At 52.1% G+C, this 18,277-nt stretch overlaps 2 protein-coding genes across 2 annotated transcripts; both read right to left on the bottom strand.

Annotated features, from left to right (window-relative positions):
• Positions 1–313: 313 nt before the first annotated feature.
• tom1 (E3 ubiquitin-protein ligase TOM1) lies at positions 314–12,715 on the bottom strand (the record flags this gene model as incomplete). The annotated part of the gene is made up of 6 exons (XM_058519835.1): positions 314–408; positions 470–4,672; positions 4,727–4,810; positions 4,951–10,397; positions 10,439–12,606; positions 12,668–12,715. 6 exons carry the CDS (start codon positions 12,713–12,715, stop codon positions 314–316), a joined length of 12,045 nt encoding a protein of 4,014 aa, XP_058367359.1.
• Positions 12,716–13,517: 802 nt separating this feature from the next.
• On the bottom strand, positions 13,518–17,071 carry N7446_011092 (peroxidase/cytochrome P450 family protein; the record flags this gene model as incomplete). Its single annotated transcript, XM_058519834.1, has 7 exons — positions 13,518–13,844; positions 13,921–14,047; positions 14,101–16,279; positions 16,332–16,524; positions 16,574–16,622; positions 16,672–16,769; positions 16,820–17,071. 7 exons carry the CDS (start codon positions 17,069–17,071, stop codon positions 13,518–13,520), a joined length of 3,225 nt encoding a protein of 1,074 aa, XP_058367358.1.
• Between the last annotated feature and the right edge of the window lie 1,206 nt (positions 17,072–18,277).

The raw sequence follows: 18,277 nt of genomic DNA, 5'->3' as shown, positions 1-18,277 counted from the left end.
AATTTACTTGTGGAGGTATGGGGAAAAGGTATTTGCAAATAGTCATTACAAAAAGAAATAAAAATGCAGCAATCTAAGTACAGACATAAAAGAGATCTCCGAAGAACAAGGCTGACCTGCACTTCAACCGAATCCTCTGGAGTCTCTGTTTTCATCTCCTCATAAAGAAATTCCTCCACACTGGCCTATGCCAGCTTCTTTTCATACCCTCCTCATTCATCCCCAATAATAAGATTCCCATAAGAATTGAGAGAAACGCCATGGAATGCCTTCGCTTGAAACCATCGTCATGTCGAGCACCCAGAAAACCAGTCTATGCAAATCCGAAGTACTCGCTTCCGGCAGTCATGGCCGTGTAGAGACGTTGGCGGAGATCCTCATAACTTTCATATTCAGGAAGATCAAGCTCTGTAATAGACAGTTAGTAATTGCAATTGAATAAATGGAAAGATGGGCTGCGAAAACTTACGGTTGAAGCATGTGTGCGAGCTGGGAAGGCGATCCTTGTTGCCATAGTCGCGGTGGATGTTGAACTTGCTCACGCCGTTCATACCCTCAAGCTCCTTGAAACCATTGAGAGGAACCTTACTGGTTCCAGTGACGAATTGCAGAAGTTTGGCACGCTCTTCTTTGTCGAACGAGCGAACGGCACGCCAGAACCACTGGATCTGCGAGGACGAGGCGGAGTAGTTGTGGTACTCGGTGTTGTTCTTCCACTCGTCAACGTCGATCTCAGGAAGACCGGAAATCAGAAGTTCCAGCTCCTGTTCATTGAAGATGGAGATCAGGTCTCGGGGAATAATCTCGTGGAAGCCCTTCAGGAAGTTGTCCAATTGCTCTCGGACAGACTCCACCAGGCGGTATTCTACCACGCGCTGGACGTACTGCTCCTTGTTCTCCTGGGTAACAGGGATATCGCGGCCACCTGGAATCAGATCGATAACTTGCTTTTCGCCAAAGTCATCGGTTTCAATGGCGAAGGTCTCGGTGATGATATCGGTAATGTCATTCTCCAGCATCCAGAGGAGAGACTTATAGTAGTCCAAGTCGAGCGTCTCCATGTCCTTGATAGACACAGAACGGGAGAGAATATTCTTATAGACCGCCCGGCTAAAGTGACAGTCAAGAACACGGCCTTCGTACAAAGCCTTACCAATAATGCGTCCAATGAACTTGAAGAACATAAGATGCTCTGAGTTGACACCACTGAGACGGTTGGGGTGGAAAGTGGTTCGGTCGGACGCAACAGGAATGAACAAGGCGTAGTTAGGGTTGAACATGCCACGGGCAAGAACCTGGAACCATTCCCTGGTCACACCACCAGCATCGACACCTTCCTCGCCGTGGAATCGTACATTCAATTTGCCATACTTCAACTCATCCGCGCTCTTAAAGTACAAGGACTTGAACGAGTCAAGGAAGACTTGGTCTCTTCGCACGGAAAGCTGGAGAGGGGGATGAGGGTGGCGAGGCTCGGCGCCACGGGAGTGGACACGGCGGGTGAAGTAGTTGCGCTTGTTATCGAACTCCAGGACCTTGGGGTTCTTGACCAACAGGGAGAATGTGCCGCTCATCAGACGAGGATTCTGGCGGACAAGCTCATTGAGGATCTTGCGATGCTCCTCTGTGAACTTGAAGAAGAGGTTCTCCATGCTGAGACCATTGTCAGCCGGGGCGCTGTTCACAGACAGTTCGCGACTACCGCGAGACAGGGGCTGGTCCTTCAAAGTAGTGTTCTTGCAGACAACCATCAGTGCCTCGATAAGAGGCAGGAGAATAGTAGCCACGTTCAGCATGTTCTCCTTTTGGCGGATGACAGTCAAGCACTCGCTGAGCTTGGTCCACAGAGGTCCGAAGGTTGCGCTCTCATAAAGTCTCTTGAGCACATCCTCCTTAGGAGCAGACTCGGGCTCACTGCCCTTGGACTTGTCTACTCGGGTAGGATCAAACAGGTAGTCGAGAGCCGTCAGGATACGCAAAAGCTTCGCCTGGTCTGAACTAGCGGGCGAGAACTTGGCCAGAGCCAGACCTTGCATATCGGTGCCAGTCTTAGCCTGATGGATATGAGGAAGGAGGTCTTCGAGGTCACCCAGAATGGTATCACTGAGGGCCTGTGCTTGAGCGACCAGTTCACTGCCGATCACATCACGAGCTCCGGGAACAGCGCTAAGGTTGTTGATGGTGGAAAGAGTATCGCGGAACGTCTTGCCATTGCATTCACGAGCAGCAAGAATGTGAACAACAAGACGGAAATTGTGGTCAGGAACGACAGGAGGCTCAATGGAACGCTTCTTGCGCTTCTCATCCTCGGCGGGCTCCTTCGACTCCTCGGGCTTCTTATCTTCGTCCTCTCCGCCCTCCGTGGCTTCTTGGCCAGTGATCTCAGTGGTCTCGACGGTGGGCAGAGGAGCATCGGTCATAGACGTATCCATGCCAGAATCGCCGGCTTGGGCAGGCTCTTCGATAGATCCTTCGACTGGCGCGTCCTCGGGTTTCTTGCCCTTCTCTTCCTGACGCTCCTTCTCGCGGCGAAGGAGAACAGTCAGCGGCTGAGTGATGCTGCTAAGGAGACTTGACAGTTGCTCCATGCAGTTGGGGCTTTCCATGATCAACTTCCGGTCCAAGAGAGAAAGCAGAGCATTCAGGGCGAACTTGTTAGCTCGATTTTCCTTGCCCTTGCCCTTGCGGATTGCTTTCAGCTTAGCGGATGAGGCAGAGTCATGCTCGGTCAAGAAGAACCAAGCAATGTGAGGGTTGAACTGCGACAGGAACGAGAGTGTCCCTAGGCATTGTTGGATGACCATGATTGGGGTCACGTCGCTGCTAACACTGGAAGAAGTCTGAATAGCCATGTTTCGCTTGACAGCCTGGGGCGTCTTTTGTGCTCCTGGTGCCTTTGCACGTAGTGATAGGTGAGAGAAGCTGCGCTCAATGGCGGTAGAATCAACGCTGCCATCCTGCAAAACCGACAGGAGAAGGCTGATCACCTCACTGCGGTTTTGGCGGTTCTCACACACGTTGTGAAGAATGTCGTTTAATTGATGGCGAGCGTTACCATGGAGAGGCATAAACATCAGTCGAAGAAGGGTTGCAACACCAGCCTTGTCAAGCATTTGAACAATTTGACGTCTCTGCTGTTTCTTTGGCTCCTGGTCTCCAGAAGATTCATTTCTCTGTCGGTCGACGGCGCTCATGTCACCGAACTGAGCCATGCGTCGGCTACCACCGCCCATAGCGCGGGCCTCGGTCAAGTACTCAGGACCCAGAGTTGCGAGAACATCCTCTGGTTGATCGGCAAGGACGGCCTGTCGCAACGAAGGATCGAGGGTAGCGAGGAAACTGGCAGCATCCATATCCTCGGCGTGAGCAGGAGGAGCAGCTGCACCAGCGCCAGCGGCACTCTGGGCCTGTCGACGGGCAGCATCACGTTCGCGCCGGCGTCGATCGGCCGCTTCTTGTTGCAAAAGTTCCTCACGAATCTCCGCAGGCAATGCTTCCAGGAATTCTTGATTGATCTCAGTAGGCTCCTCGCCAGCAGCGGCAGCTTGGGATCGCTGTTCGGCAAGTTGCTGCATGATAACCTCCTCGCGGAGTTCCTCGGGCAGAGCCTCCAGATATTCAGGGTCAATCTCGAGACCAGTGATATCGAGCTGACGGCCTCTAATGTTTGTGTGGACCCGAGGGGCAGGCTCGGCCGGCTGGGCTTCGGGTTGAGCTTCGGGTTGAGCTTCGGGCTGAGCCTCAGGCTGAGCAGATGAGGTGGCTTCAGCAGGAGGTTCGGTGGGTTGAACATCCTCCATGGGCTCATCGACCGCAGCGGCTTGGCGTTCGGCTTGACGCTCAGCCTCCTGTTGTTGCCTTTCAGCTTCGAGCCGAGCATTTTCTTCCTGCAACTTTCGCTTGGCCTCGCGATCTTGGCGTTCTTGCTCGGCGCGTTCGTCCAGAATGCGCCTGCGCTCCTCTTCCACCTGCTTCGTGCGAATCTTTTCCTCTGCCATTGAAGTAGGAACGAGAGCCTTCATGATGGAGTTGACGATACGCTGGCATCTCTCAACATACTGGCTGCTGAAGAGAATGCGAGCCTCCTCTTGCCAGCGGGTTCGGGTGGTACCCAGACCAAACTTGACAGCAGTGTGAGGATCATCGCCACGAGTGCGAGCCGGAGGGCCCGATCCGCGTGGGATTCCAAGCATATCCTGGATGCGGCCGGGTAGAACTGCGCGTCTGTCGACATGGACATGGATACCGTCTGGACGAGTAACCACACCGAAACCTGGAGCGGCCTGTCCGCCAATGGCCTGCATGATGGCGTTCATGAAGCTGATGGGGCTGTCCATTGCAACAACTCGGCCACCAGCTGGGTCCATGGACTGACCCCAATCAGCGAAGGGGTCAGTATTGGCTCCACGAGATGGAACGGCGGTCTCTGGGCGATCAGTCCGAACAAGTAAGGGGTTAGTTCCGTCATTGTCTCCGCGGGAGGGAATCTGGGTTCTGTGGACACGCTGATAAGGCTGAATAGGGACAAGACCCGAGCCGCGGCCGGGCATGATTTCGGTAACAGCAGCCCAGGCTGGGGGCGCGCCACCACGGAAGCGGTGGTGGTGATGTCCTGCGCGAGGCATTGGAGGCTCATCGCCTTCCCATCCCCACGGCTCAAGAAGATCATCGTCTGCTAAGGCATTTAGCAAAGTTTCCGTGTAGAGTCTGAGCCATTCTTCATTACCTTCCATATCACCGTAGGATCCTTCCTCGCCGTCAAAGCCATCGATATCCTCTTCAAGTTCATCCATGTCGTCTTCATCCTCAACTAGATGGGTGGTCAGCAACAGCGTTGAAAGCTGGCGTAGGGTAGGGATGACTGCAGTAGAGAGGGCAGTAGAGAGGGCAGTAGAGAGGGCAGTAGAGAGGGCTGCAGTAGGGGGGCTGCAGTAGGGAGGGGCGGCGCACCATCTTCGTCGAGATCATCGAGGATTTCTTCGTGGATGTCACCACCGAGGCCGTCTCCATGGAGATCATCAACGCCTCCAGCAGCCTCATTAAGGGCACGGAAGAGGTCGCCAATGCGGTGTTCGTCGCCGTGGCCGCGATTTTGTCTCATATCGGCCATCTCGTCTTCGTACTGGTTCATCATTTCGACCTCTTCTTCATCTTCGGTCATTTCCTCGCTCTCCCATTCATCCTCTTCTCCGTCTTCAAGGCTTTCATTGTCCCGGTCACCGGGGATTTCACCCGCGTACATGTCATCATCCATGTCCGAGTGGTCGTGGTCTTCATCGTCGTCGTCGTCCTCATCGTCATCATCTTCTTCGTCGAGAATGACTTCAACTGCATCGCCAGAGAGACCTTCAATTGGACCAACACCATCGTCATCTTCGTCGCTGACGACTTCGCCATCGTCTTCAGGCATTTCTTCATCGTAGTCCATCTCCTCATCATACTCGTCCTCGTACATGTCCTCATCCTCTTCCTCCGACTCCTCGCTGCTGGTCTCTTCCTCATGGCGAGGTTCCAGCATACCGAGAGTAGAGTGGCGGAAAAGATCGGGTGTTTCCTCACGTTCATCTTCCATGTCAGAAACGGAGGTTGCCGAAGAGATCTCATCGTCCTCGGTTTCACCAAGGGACGAGGAGATATCGGAGTTCTCGCTCAAGAGAACGGCGGTTTGAGTAAGCTTGTTCAATGGGCGAAGAATGTATTTGATGACGCGCTTTGACGAAGGGAAGTTCAAGTCGACATCGGCAACTGAAGCAGTAAGCGCGGGGATGAAGTGTTTCTCGAACATGGTCTTTGCAAGCTGTCTGGTTGAGGTTGGGAAGCCTGCATCGTTCGTGAAAGAGTAGCCACTGAGCATTTTGTCAAAGAGGTCGGCGAGAGACATAAGCTTGGAGTACTTCGCGTCCAGAGGCTCGTTTGAAGCCATTGCGTCCTTGTAGGACCGGAGAGCATGCTCCAGCACAAAACGGCGGACAAAGGCAAGCTCCGGCTCATCTTCCTCATACTTTGGCTCAGTGCGACGTCTGCCAACACCACCAAATTCGCCAGTCTTGGTGCAAAGAGCAACGAGCACTTGCATGGTCCATGTAGATGTGATACTGCGCTTCTTGAATGCCAAGGTCTCATCATGTTCCATCGTACCAAGGGGAACAAGCACGTTCAACAAGTAGTTGAGAATGCCAGACCGTGGCTTGGAAGGTGTAGTAGCCAAAGGATCAGCCTTGCGGGAAAAGTTGATGAACTCAACCTTGGTCCGATTGTAGGAGGAGAGGAGTTCAGTCAGACACTGAAGGAGCAAGCAGCGATAAATGTAAATCGGGTGATCGTCGGCCTTGAATTGGGGCTTCTCTCCCTTCTTCGGGCCCCGAGTGGGTTGTGCTTCAGCGGTGCTAGAAACCGATGGAGTGGGTTCATCTCCAGTCATCTCAACGTCAGTTTGAGTGTCAGACTGCTGATCAGCGGGCTGCTCCGAGGATTCAAGGGCAGACTCCTTGTCGTCCACATCCTTGTAGGACAGGAGCTCGGACAGCAGGTAATGAATGACACCGTCTGGGTTCTCCACAACTGGGGCCTTCAACTCTGCACTCTTAGCTGGGCCCTTACCCTTGTCCTTCTCCGCGTCATCGGTAGTAAAGGCCTCACCTGTCTCAGATGACTCGGACTTGATCTCCTCGGGTTTCTTTCCTTGACGCAGGCGATCTTGACGTTCTTTGTCGGCCTTGAGTCCAAGAACTTGCGGACGAGAGTGAGGGTCAAAGCGTAGCAACCGCAGTTTCTCATTTGTCACCTCCACGAAAATATCAGGAGCTCTTAGCACAAGATGATACATCTGGCGCACGTATCCAGTGGTGTCAACCTGGCGAGAAGTTTTGGACTCAAAGTTGGCAACAATCTCACTCCGCATGATCTGGCGAATAGTAGCTTCGTCTTCAACAATGTGGCGGAGAATCAGCATGAACGCGCTTTGCAGCTTGTCATTTGTAGCACTTGAAAGCTGTTTGACCATCACAAATAGGCGCTGGAGATTACGCTTCTCGCCAAAGCGGGCAGCGATGCTACGCTGGCGAGTGAGAATGACAAGAACACGGCAAATAGACAGCGCCAGTGTGTCATCCTTGCCCACTCGGGGTAGGATCTCGACAAGAGCTTCAAAGAGCTGGGTCTTCTCGTCGGCTGACACAAGGGGCTCTTCAAGTCGGGCGGGCTCATCGTTACCAACGGTATCATCCACACTGGCTGGTTGGGTCCACGAAATCTGGGGTGGCTGGCAGTCATCAGACAGTAACTTTTCGAGGATAAGGAGAACATGTCCAACCCAAGGGAATGATTCCTGTTCAGCCTTCTCAGGCGTTGGGAGTTTGATAAACCCGAGGAAAGTCGAGAAGCAATCCTTTAGCTCTTCGAGGGTTGCAGTGTACATCTCACGATCTTGAAGTGTCAGTGCGAGGATGTGAGCATAAGCAGCAATCTTTTTTCCAGCTGTCTGGAAGTTCTCCATCTGCAGGGAAACCAGCGATTGCACAAGGGTCTCTCCAATATCTCGGCGGAAACTCTCAGGCTCTGGGTGCTTCCTAATGGCTGACGAGATCAGATCAGACAATTCGAAGGAGACGTCATGATGTTCGTTCAGAATGTCCAGGGCCCGCTCAATCAGATTGGACCTAATCTTTTCTCTCTCAGCTTCAAGGTCTTCGATGGTGACCACCTGGCGGGTTTGGACTGGTTGCCCTTCAAAGGAGCTTCCTCCGGCAGCGCGACTCTCGGGTCCACTCTGGTGCGATGATCCGGCTGGTTCATCACTGTCGTCCATATCATCGCCGTCGAGAATTCTGCCCAGGTTTCCAGCTGGCCGGCCAGGCGTTTCAGCATCCGCATCTCTTCCAGCCACCAAGGAATCAATCCGGCGCATCGAATCGGTCATTGGTCCGCCAGTCGCTTGAGCCAGAAGCATGGTCAGAGCAGAGCGTGACAGGTCGCCGCCAGCGGTGAAAGACTGGGGCACTTCTCCAAAGCCAGGATCCTCCAGGGGGTCCACACCAGAAGCGACCTCAGGCGATCCGGTTTGAATATCGTTGGGGTTTGGATGAACTCTGGGAGGGTTTCGTAGCCAACTTTGCGCCCTGCAATATTCTTCGGCTGCATTCAAGATGTTGTTGCAACGATAGAGGGCTTCTTTGTTGAGATCAACATCCTTGAATCCTTTGTCAACCAGGGCGGCTGCTCGGTCTTTGTGAACCACGAACGGCTTCTTGGGTGTCTCTGCCAAAAGAGGCCGCGCATCTGACCTTTTCATAACGTTCACTTCGTATTCGCCATCCAGAGATGCCCGCAGGATATCGATCAACAATCTGACGATGGGGCTCGACGACTGAGTAGCAAAGTCCGAGTTCCACATGTCCTGGGCCATGGGCAGAATTTCCATACGAAGCTCAACCAGAAATTGACCTGGCTGGAAGTATTCGGGGCGATCACGGTCACGCTCGGGGTGACTGGTCAAGGCTTGTGTCTGGCTAGAGTCCACAATGTATTTTCCAGTAGCCAGGTCCGCGAAGAGCCCAAGGATAATTTTGATTCCACCATAACCCGATGCAAGCCGGTTAGCAAGCTCTTTGTCCTCGTCGGGAATGGACTCCGCAGAGGGAAGGGACTTGATATCGTTCAAGAACACGTCACAAATGTCTTTCAGCACTTTGAGGCCGTTGTTCTTCTTGAACGCAATGAGGACTGATGTCAAGTAGTTCGAACTAGGACGCTCCGTGGGAATTTCATAGAGAAGGTGGGAGAAGTGGGAAAGGACGACAATCAGATAGGCAAACCGGTGCTTATGGCTATCACTAGAGTTCGCAGGCTCAAACTCTAATTGGCGAAGAACACCCTCAGCGATGGCCTCTGCAACCAAACTACCATTCTGTCTCTGCTTCTGAAGAGGGTCCATGCGTCGCTTGCCAATAAGGCCAAGTCCGAGGTTATGCAAGAATCCTGTAATCGAGGTTGGCAATGCACTGAGAAGGTAGCGAAGTGTGCGAGCATTCTTGAAGTTGACGTTTTCTTCGTCCAGGGGAGTGTCGTCTTCGTTTAGTTCCTGGCCTGGTTGAGCCTGTCCAGCTTCTGGGGCACCGGAGCTTTGGGGTCGAGAATCAGCGACAGGGGTTGCTGGAGGCTCCTGAGGAGTAGTCTTGGACTTTCCAGAGGCGGACTTATCAGCAGTTTCCTGCGTAGCCTTGAGCCACTTCTCGGGGATGTTCTTCTCCAGCAAGATGCCTTCCCACACGCAAGAAGCAAGAAGGTTGCTCAGCGAATTGATGAGAATGCAATATTGATCCGCGAGATTGACTTGGCCGAAGATGGAAGTGGATTGGCCAGGTCGGGTTTGGTACAAGGGCAACGCGAAAGTCTCACGAAGGACATCGGTTAGGAGAAGAACTGCATTCAAGTGTCTGACAAAGAATGTTCCAGACTGAGCGGCGGCGGTAGGTTCCAGGGCTGGGTCCTTTGAGTCTGCTGGCTTAATCAACGACGTAAAGAATCCCGATCCGCTGGGTGCAGTCCAGAAGGCCGAAAGATTCTCCACTGCGGACTGGGCGCGGCGAAGGAGAGACGGAAGCACAAGGTGAGGCTTTGTCTCCGCAAGCATATGAACAAGCACGGTGATCTCCTGGTTAGCATTGGTATTGTGGAAATCAAATGCCAAGCTTTGGAGAGTTGCGAGATCCAGAAGGAACTCTGCGCCGCCAGCCTGAATAAACGCAGTACAATTAACCTGGTTTTCGAAGAAAGCGCCCAGGAAACGCATAGCCGGGAACAAGTAATCGGTAGCAGTAAGTCCATGTTCATCCTTGTCTTTAGGTTCGAAATCGGGACCTGGCGAAGGAAGAACATGGCTCAGATCACCAACGACCAGCTTCGCGCCATTGGGGAGATCGTGGGAATTAAGCTGAGGAGCACCTAAGGTCGCAGGGTCATCGACTGACGCATCAGCGGGTGTGCCGATTTCCCGGAACAACGAAGAGATATCTCCGGAAAGGCTCTTGTTGCCGTCAGCATCCTCAGTCCACAGCTTAGTTCCCATTCCCTGCTCCCAGGCCTTGGTACGACCGAGAACATTAACACGGGCAGCCATGACAAGAACTGCAGACATGATAGAGGTCTTCAATGCTGGGTGGTGTCGAACAAGCTCATCGAAAGTCGTGCCTAGTGAACGGACAAGTTCAGGGTCGTCCTTCAAGCATTTGACATGATCGGGGTTTTCAAAGATCTCGAAGAAGCTTTCAAGGGCATCGGAAGACTGGAAAAGGTCAAGACCAGAGGAGTTCAGGCAGATAGCTCCAAATGCAGAAGGGATACAGGCAAGAGCATCGGCTGCGGACATGATGCCAGGGGCAAGAGGAGTACCCTTTGGCCTGACAAGAGCATATTCGCGGTCTTTCTTTTTCCCTCTGACTGGGTAGCAGCTTCAGCGGTAGGCGGCTGAGAAGCAGATTCGCCTTCTGCTGCGTGACCCTCGGAATCCACGGCGGGAGGCTTCTCGACGACCTGGAGTTCACGGCCCATAACAGCAGCGAGAAGGCTCTTGCTGAGACCAGCCTCGGCGATGACGGCATAGCTAGTAGGCTCATTGTGAATGAAGCTGCTGAGAATGTTGACAGCGGTACTCCATACATGCGAACCGAACACACGAGCATTCTCGAACACAAGGCGGAGAGAAGTCAGCAATTGGGGGGAGTCAATCAAGTTGCGTAACACACGATCGAAGCCGCCACCATTGTGCTGCATGATGTGGTTGACGAAACGGAACATCCAGCGAAGGGTCTGCTGTTGGAAGTACGGAATTTGATAATCAACGGATGGGTTCTTGTATTGAGCAGGGAAACCCTCCCCACGGTTGACCTTTTCGAAAGCGGTTTTGGTTTCATAGTCAATCAGGTCAGACATTGCGTCAAAGCCTTTGGCGGTTGTCAATGTTCCCAGGGCATCCCGGACCGCATGCACAAAGGTATCAAGGAACTCCATGATGCGGGAATACACACGGCGCGATTTCTCATTGCGCAGATTCAGAATGTCAACAAACATAGGGATCAGACCAGCTGCAACCAGAGTGTCTGGTGTACGTGTGCTTGAGCTTGGAAGGGTGCGCAGGAGTGCAAGCAAAGCATCACGCCACTCATCATAGTATGCAGCATCCGTATCCTCCCCTTCTTCGGTGAGTTCGTTGACCATTTTCCGGGTCAAGAACATGAGGACTCCGTGGTTGACATTGACACTCAAAGCTGCACAAACGTCGACGGCGCGAGACTTGTGCTTCGCCAATGAGTCCAGTGCCTGGATTGCTAAAGTCTGGACAAGTCGCGAGACCTCGAGGTCACCACTGGCACCGAGATGAACCAGTTCGGCCAGCTGGTAAGCAAGCTGAAGGCGTTTCGGTTGCTCCATGTCGTATTGAAGAACTTTTTGTTGGAAAGAGCTCTCCGGCAGAACATGGGCCAGGTTAGTCACTGCCAGGGCCTTGATGGACAGAATCTGTTCACGAGTGGCACGGGAGCCTGTCAGTGCCTGAGCAACTCGAAGTTTGTGAAGTAGCTCATATTTTGACTCAAGGGGAAGATGAGGGAGGTTAGCTGCAAGAATATCCTCCAACTTCGCAGAAGAGACCTTTGAGTAGGAGAGTTCTAAGACCTTGCCCCCACGAGTTGCCTCATCTGCCTTCCCACCTGTGGCTGGGGCAGCTGGTGAATCATCAGTGCGGCTCAATTGAGAAGCGGGATGTGTTGCGCTTCGTCGCAGCGGAGTGGGTGTAGTTGGAACGTGTGAGCCATGTTCCGTCTGACCATATTCGGATGTCGTTCTCGTTTGTTCAAAGGATCCAGAAGGATAATAGAGAACTCGAACATCACCCCATTCCTCCCAGCCTTCACTGTCACGCACAAGAGAAACCAATTCATTGGCATTGATCTTAGTTTGAACAGCCTTCTCCTTGCCCTTAGCTGAAATGGCGGGAGAGGCGGTGGGCTGTGCTTTACCAGCGAGGGTTGGACGTGGGAAAGGTGCGGCAATCTTCTGCAACTTTTCAAGGTCAAGAGCATAGTGAGATTGCAATACTGACTGCTGGTGAGCCCCACGCTGACGGGAGTGATATCTTTGGGCCAGGCAGAGAGACAGGCGCAATGTAGACTGGAGAAGAGACAATGATGTAGTGTTCAACAGGTCACCCAGGCGATCGCTGCTGCTATAGAGACTGCGGTTACCACATTTCTCGAGCAAAAGACGCGAGAATTCCAAGATTGCTTCCAGAAGCTCCCGGTCTCCATCGGGGCCGTATCCCAGAGCATTCAACTTGGCATCAACGCCCTCCGCTGGCTTTTTGCTCTCATCGGCCGAATATGATTCCTCCAGAACGCTTCGAGTGAACGACTGGGTCTGAGGACCAGTGTTCAGGAAATATTTCTCGACCGCCGAGGCCAGAATCTCGTCGAACCGGTCCAGGACATTGATCCAGTGATAGAGATCACCGCGGGGGAACGGCCATAACCTCGGGAATGTGTTGAAGAGGGACGGGAGCTCGGGAATAGAAAGACTCGTAGCACGTCCTATGAATTCTTGCAAAAAAGGTGACTGTAGAGAGAAGAAAAATTTTTAGTTGGGTTGCACATCAGGCCGCCGGAGGGTAACTCACGATTGTAGCCTCATGCTTTTGGCTGGCTACCTTCTTAATTCTCCCCATGATAACTATCGAATCAACAGTCACACATGAGGGAGTTGAAAGATTCCAGGAGGCTTATCCCCTAGAAGGTGGGGTGGGAAGGTCGTGAAGACCAGTGTCGCGGAGAAAGCGCGAGAATGCCTTATGACGTTTTTGGTGCTGCTTTGCCTCAACGAAAAGCGAATCGATTCAACGCGAAAGACCCACGGTCAAATTCGGTCAGATAGAGAATTTCAACCGGCGGGAATCTGGGTTGAATTTATCGTTCAATCGTGGGGGAGCTAGCGATTTCGAGAGAGCTCAAATCTGAGAGCTGAAGGATGAGATATCGGTTGGTCAAAGCTGCCAGGGAAAACGGGTGCAGGTCGTTGGCCCTGAAGTTCTGACGCAGAGACGATATCCAAGCTGTGAGGTCAAAAGGAAAGGATGGAGGGGAGTGAAGATAGAAGGGAAGAGAAAAAGGAAGACTGTCCGAAGGAAAGATTGAATGGAGCTGGTCTTGCCGGCAGATGGAAGGGCGGCTCTGGCTGATTCCCCCGCTGGGCCTCAGGCAGCACTTCTCGTGCCTGAGGGTCTCTTGTTTTACATATGATGTCAATGTTCCAATTTTTTTTCTTCTACAAGCATACAGATTTAAGGGCTACAGGCAATTAATTATTTCCGAATGTGAGAATTCAAATAGGTATCAAATTTGAAGCTCACCAAAACAATATCTGCGAATACATAAAGGCTGCGCGCAACACTAACGCCGAGAAACAATACATCACGCAATGATGATAACCACTTTCGCTCTTCGTCCACAAATCAGTCAATTCAATTCCCTTTACTCCCGTCTGGCAGGGAGCTCTCCGTCCCACTGAATCTTCATAGTCATGGGGAATGGGGAGAAGCTACTGTGTTGAGCGTCCATGTACATGGCAATCCCTCCCAGACCGTCGAGCCTCTTCAGGTGACCTTGGAGTCCAGGGGCACGACGGAGGTTGTCTAGTCTGCCCAGAGTCTTGAGCATGGTGGACAGCGCAATAGGGCACATCTTAACACCCAGGCATTGGTGAGGGCCAAAGCCAAAGTGGGTATACAGGCTCATATCGCGATCAAGACGGACCTTGTCGGGATCGGGGAAGGCGATAGGATCACGTCCTGCAACAACCTATAATTTGGAGATCCGTTAGGTCCGATCGCTGACAGGGATGGGCTTTCAGTCAGGGGAGATGGCAAGGACTCACCAAGTTACAAATGATCTCCTGGCCAGCTTTCAGGGTGACGTTCTGGCCGTTGTCTTCGACAACAGTTGGCTTTGACACAATGCGGGGCAATGCGACTGAGCATCGCAGCCTAGCACCTTCCATGAAGCTGGATGCGGTCAGTATATGCTACACTTGAGATACTAAGATAAAAGAACTTACTATCGCACGAGGATCTCATCAGCCTCGGGTGTGTCCTCTCTGGACAAGCGCTGGATCTCAGCCAGGTGTTCAGCCGCCTCATCGGAGAGATAATAGTCAAGACACTGAGAGAAGAGCTGAGCCTGGTTTGCAACCAATGCACCAGCTGTGGGGAGAATGTGCGACCACACAATATCCTTAACCGGTAGACCGCTGTCAAGCAGGCGCTGGATCATGTGAACGCCATATTCACTCAGGATATCGTGGCGGTGGAGGCGGTTGACCAGGGTGGAAATGAAGCCAGTCTTGGAGACAAGCTCGACGTTAGCCAACGTCAATTCACCCAGCTGTTGCGCAACCCTGCGGGCAGTCTGGCAAAGCTGGAAAGACTTGGAGACATCGACATCATAGAAGATGCAGGCAAAGATCACAGCCATAATCTGGTACAGTTCCTGCTCGCTGAATACGCCTCTGGGGTTTGATTCGGTCTTCAAGGACAAGGAGAAGACGTTGGCACAGAAGTGGACTTGGGCGAGATCGGCAACATCGCGGACGATATCAACTTGGTTGACTCCAGCGATCTTGTACGAATTGCGCTCCAGAAGTTTCAGAGTAATATCCTCATAGAAGGATCTCACTTCGGACTCCCACTTCTCCCGGTACAGGGCAGCGCCGAGCATCTTCCGCGAGCCTGCATTGGGAGGGAGATCACCCGACAAGGCGAAGGCTCGACCATAGGGACGGCCGCTATTTTCCATCAGGAACTGAATCTTCTCGCCCCATAGTACCTTGAAACCCTCTTGGTCATTCAGGATGCTTGTGCAAGCAGAGTGAGAGTTGATGAAGAGAGCCGGGGACTTATAGAAAGGCCGGTCGAAGCTGTAAGACTTGACTGTGCCAAGGCTGCTTAGGATCTTGTGGTTCTCGTCTGGCACAACCATAGGGAAATGTGCATAAACTGAGTCGCCTCGGAAGTGGTTGGGGAACGCCTTCAGGGCCAGCTTGTAGAAGACCTGACCACCATCAATGGAGTTATCATGGTTAATCTCGTTGAAGGCCCAGTTTGTGAGATGCTTCGGGGTGAAGTCAACAGTGTAGAAGCGGTCGCCGCGAACGAGAGCAACCGCGTCCGAAAGAATGGCTCTGGAGGTAGTGAAATTGGTGCATAGGCCGCTGCCCGGAGTCATGGGTTGTTTGGCCTCTTCCACAATAAGTCCTGGGTACAGCTCAACGAGATCAGGGTGGTCGTAGAAGTGTCTGAGCTGATCAGCAATGTACGGATCCGAGTTGATCTCTTCGAAAGTCTGATAAGGAGCCAAGTTGAAGTACTGGCGGAACTCATTCAGGGTAGCCAGATTCCATGAGCGGGCTTGTTTGATGCCGAGGACCTCAATGCTTCTGAAAACCTCTGGGACATTGAGGGAACCAAACGCCCCAGCGGGATCTTCGACACTCTCCTGGAAGATTTTGACCAGGTCATTGTCGTCAAACAATCCATTTGCTTGGCGTTTCATCCCAGCGAACGGGCGTTCCTGGGGATCTGCTGGAAGCTTTGACTCCCATTGTCTGAGACCTCCTGTAAATTGCTGCAGTGAGATTTTGGTTGTGTCCTGACCTTGGAACAACTCTTTGTATAAATCCTCTGACCACTTCTGGTCCCGAGCCGAGACACAGGAGTGCCAGCGATAAACCAAGTTGAACTCGGCCGATGTTTGGTTTCCAGTAGCCTGGGAAGCAGCTTCACCAAGCAAGCTATCCTTGATGTCTGCCCGAGGGTCCAAACTCCATACACTGTCAGTTCGGTTGACATTGAGAATGGTTCGAACATAATCCTTCAGAATGATGTTGACATAAAGCCCACAAGTGACCAGCCGTGCTGTCTGGAAGAGGTCGTTCTCCCAAGTAGCAAGGGCTTGCGTGTTAGACACATCTGGCTTTGTGAACCTACCACCTTCATTGATAGCCGCCAATTGTGTCGCAACAGAGTTGTGGAAACGGTTGAACATAATAAGAAGGACACCCACACCAGGTGGGAATCCGAGAATCCGCTTTGTAGAAAAGCAATCGGGCTTCAACTTTCCATCCTTGAAGGTTCTGACTGCATTTTGCTCTGTCTGATTATTTCCATAAAGAGGAGCCAGGTCGAGGTATGAGGAACACAGTGATTTCGTTTGATCTCTGGGGTCGGTCTGGAATAGGTCTACTTGCTGTCAGCTTCACCATTCAGCACCCAACGAACCAGGTTCACATACCGTGAATAATGATAGAAGCAAGGTAGAACAGCACGCTAGAAATCTTGTTCGGGTGTTCTTTGAACTCTTTGCGAGCCAGGAGACTATCAAACAGGGCCTCTGGCTCTGGAAGAGCAGCGGGCTGCATCGTCTTGGGTCGAACAGACCGGGCATAGGGGGTATTAGCAGCTCCGATTTGGGGCCAGAAGGTATTCTAGAGCGTGTTAGCTGGGGTTACGAGGCTCGAGGTAGGCAAATCATACGTTTCCAGATCCATCAGCCTTGCGGTATGCAGCATCACGTCCCAGATAGCTATCGATGGTCAGTAATAACGATCGTCTGTTTAAAGTGATCAACTCACGAGATCGGCGGGTGTTCCAGATCTCCCCACAATTGGTTCAGGAAGGTGTTGGTCAGCTCCTTGCCGTTCCGAGATGTTGAGGGCAAACCAGCAGCAAGCTGTAGAATGGGTTAGACTGTGCTGGTCAATTAGTTATGCGTTGACGAACCTGAATCACACGCTCCATGATGTAATCTCTGTCATTGACAGCCTCGCCAGTGATGGCCGATTTGGCGACCTCGGCCAGGGTTTTGGCATCTTTGAGGTCGAAATGGAGCAGGTCCTTGGCGAGACCTGTCACGGTTGGCGCTTGGATGTAGCTCCCATCGCCAGTTTGAGTAGGCAATGGCCTCAACGCAGCAGCCACGACTTGTTCGACCTGGGCAATTTTGTTGCCGTTGGCAGAGTCTTGCTCTCCCATTGTGAATTGAGAGAATATGGTACAGGATGAAAAGTGAAGTGCAGGGCGGACACAGGTGGTAACTACACTGTGTCAGTTTGGGGTTCAATGGGTGTGAAGAACGGCTCAGAACAGCTCAGAACAGCTTTTGCTGACAACAGTATGGTTTCAACAAGTCACGCCTTGAAGAAGGGGAGCAAGAGCAAGATTTGCAAGGGAACGAAGAAAGTGAAAGGAAACTGAACCAGGAGCTTACCAGACACGTGCAGGGCAGGGGATTAGGCAATGTAGTAAGAAATTACCTAGGCAGCGTCGCAAAGATGTATATAGGAAAGAGGCAGCAGAGAAAGAGCACCACCGACAGACACAGTAGGAGCTAGGAGAAGAATTGAATCATCATGCGATCCCTCGGGGGAAATGGGATAGGATATAAATTATAAGAAAACGCGGAGTAATCGCAAGCCCATCAGCCGAGCAGTACGGCTGAATTCACCCACAATAAGGCCAGCCGTGTCTCCATTTGTGGTCATTCCTAGCGCATTCTAGCTCTGCAGCTGGAGATGACAGACGAACGCCCCACCAGCCCATTGAGCAATAAGACATCGCTGATTCGCGAGTTAGATGCCCCTGTCAGATCCATATTGGTATTTGCTAGTCATTGAACGACTTAAGGACTAAATACGAGGGCCTAGTGGGAGTGAAATGCAACCGTCTTTTGACAGATATGGTCTGAACCATGTGATTGGAGTGTTAACAGCGGCTAAACAGACCCGGAGATATGCGATGCATGAGTCTCGGCTTCGCAGACTAACTATAGCCTGGGTGAATTAGAAAGAAAAAAAAAAAAAAAGGGAGGGCTGTTCATAATCACAGTCAGACCAAATCTGATTGGGAAAAGGCGAGGAATTGTCACGGATGAGGCGTTGATTGGCGATGTCGGCCGGACTAGCCGTTCGAGCTGAGACCCAGCGGGGCCATATCAGTTCTGATTTGATGTGATTTGGCCGTTATGCTAGCGTTATGTTGGTCTTCAGCTGTGCACTGCCTTTGCCCCGTAGTTTGTACTTTAGTACTTTAGCCAGCTGACACCGGATGAGCCTCTATAACCTTTAAGAAAAGAGGCATGATGCCCACCTTCTGAGGGACTTGTTCCTGTCGCATGGTCCTCATATTCCGAGTGTATCGGAAAGACTAATCCGAGCCATGCGTGAACCAAGTAATAATTGT

This window comes from Penicillium canescens (genome assembly GCF_028828765.1).
Source record: "Penicillium canescens strain IBT 15451 chromosome Unknown utg000008l_segment0_segment0, whole genome shotgun sequence".
NCBI classification, from domain to species: Eukaryota; Fungi; Ascomycota; class Eurotiomycetes; order Eurotiales; family Aspergillaceae; genus Penicillium; species Penicillium canescens.
The sequence above is the reverse complement of the archived record's forward strand: the minus strand, read 5'-3'. Positions and strand labels throughout refer to the sequence as shown.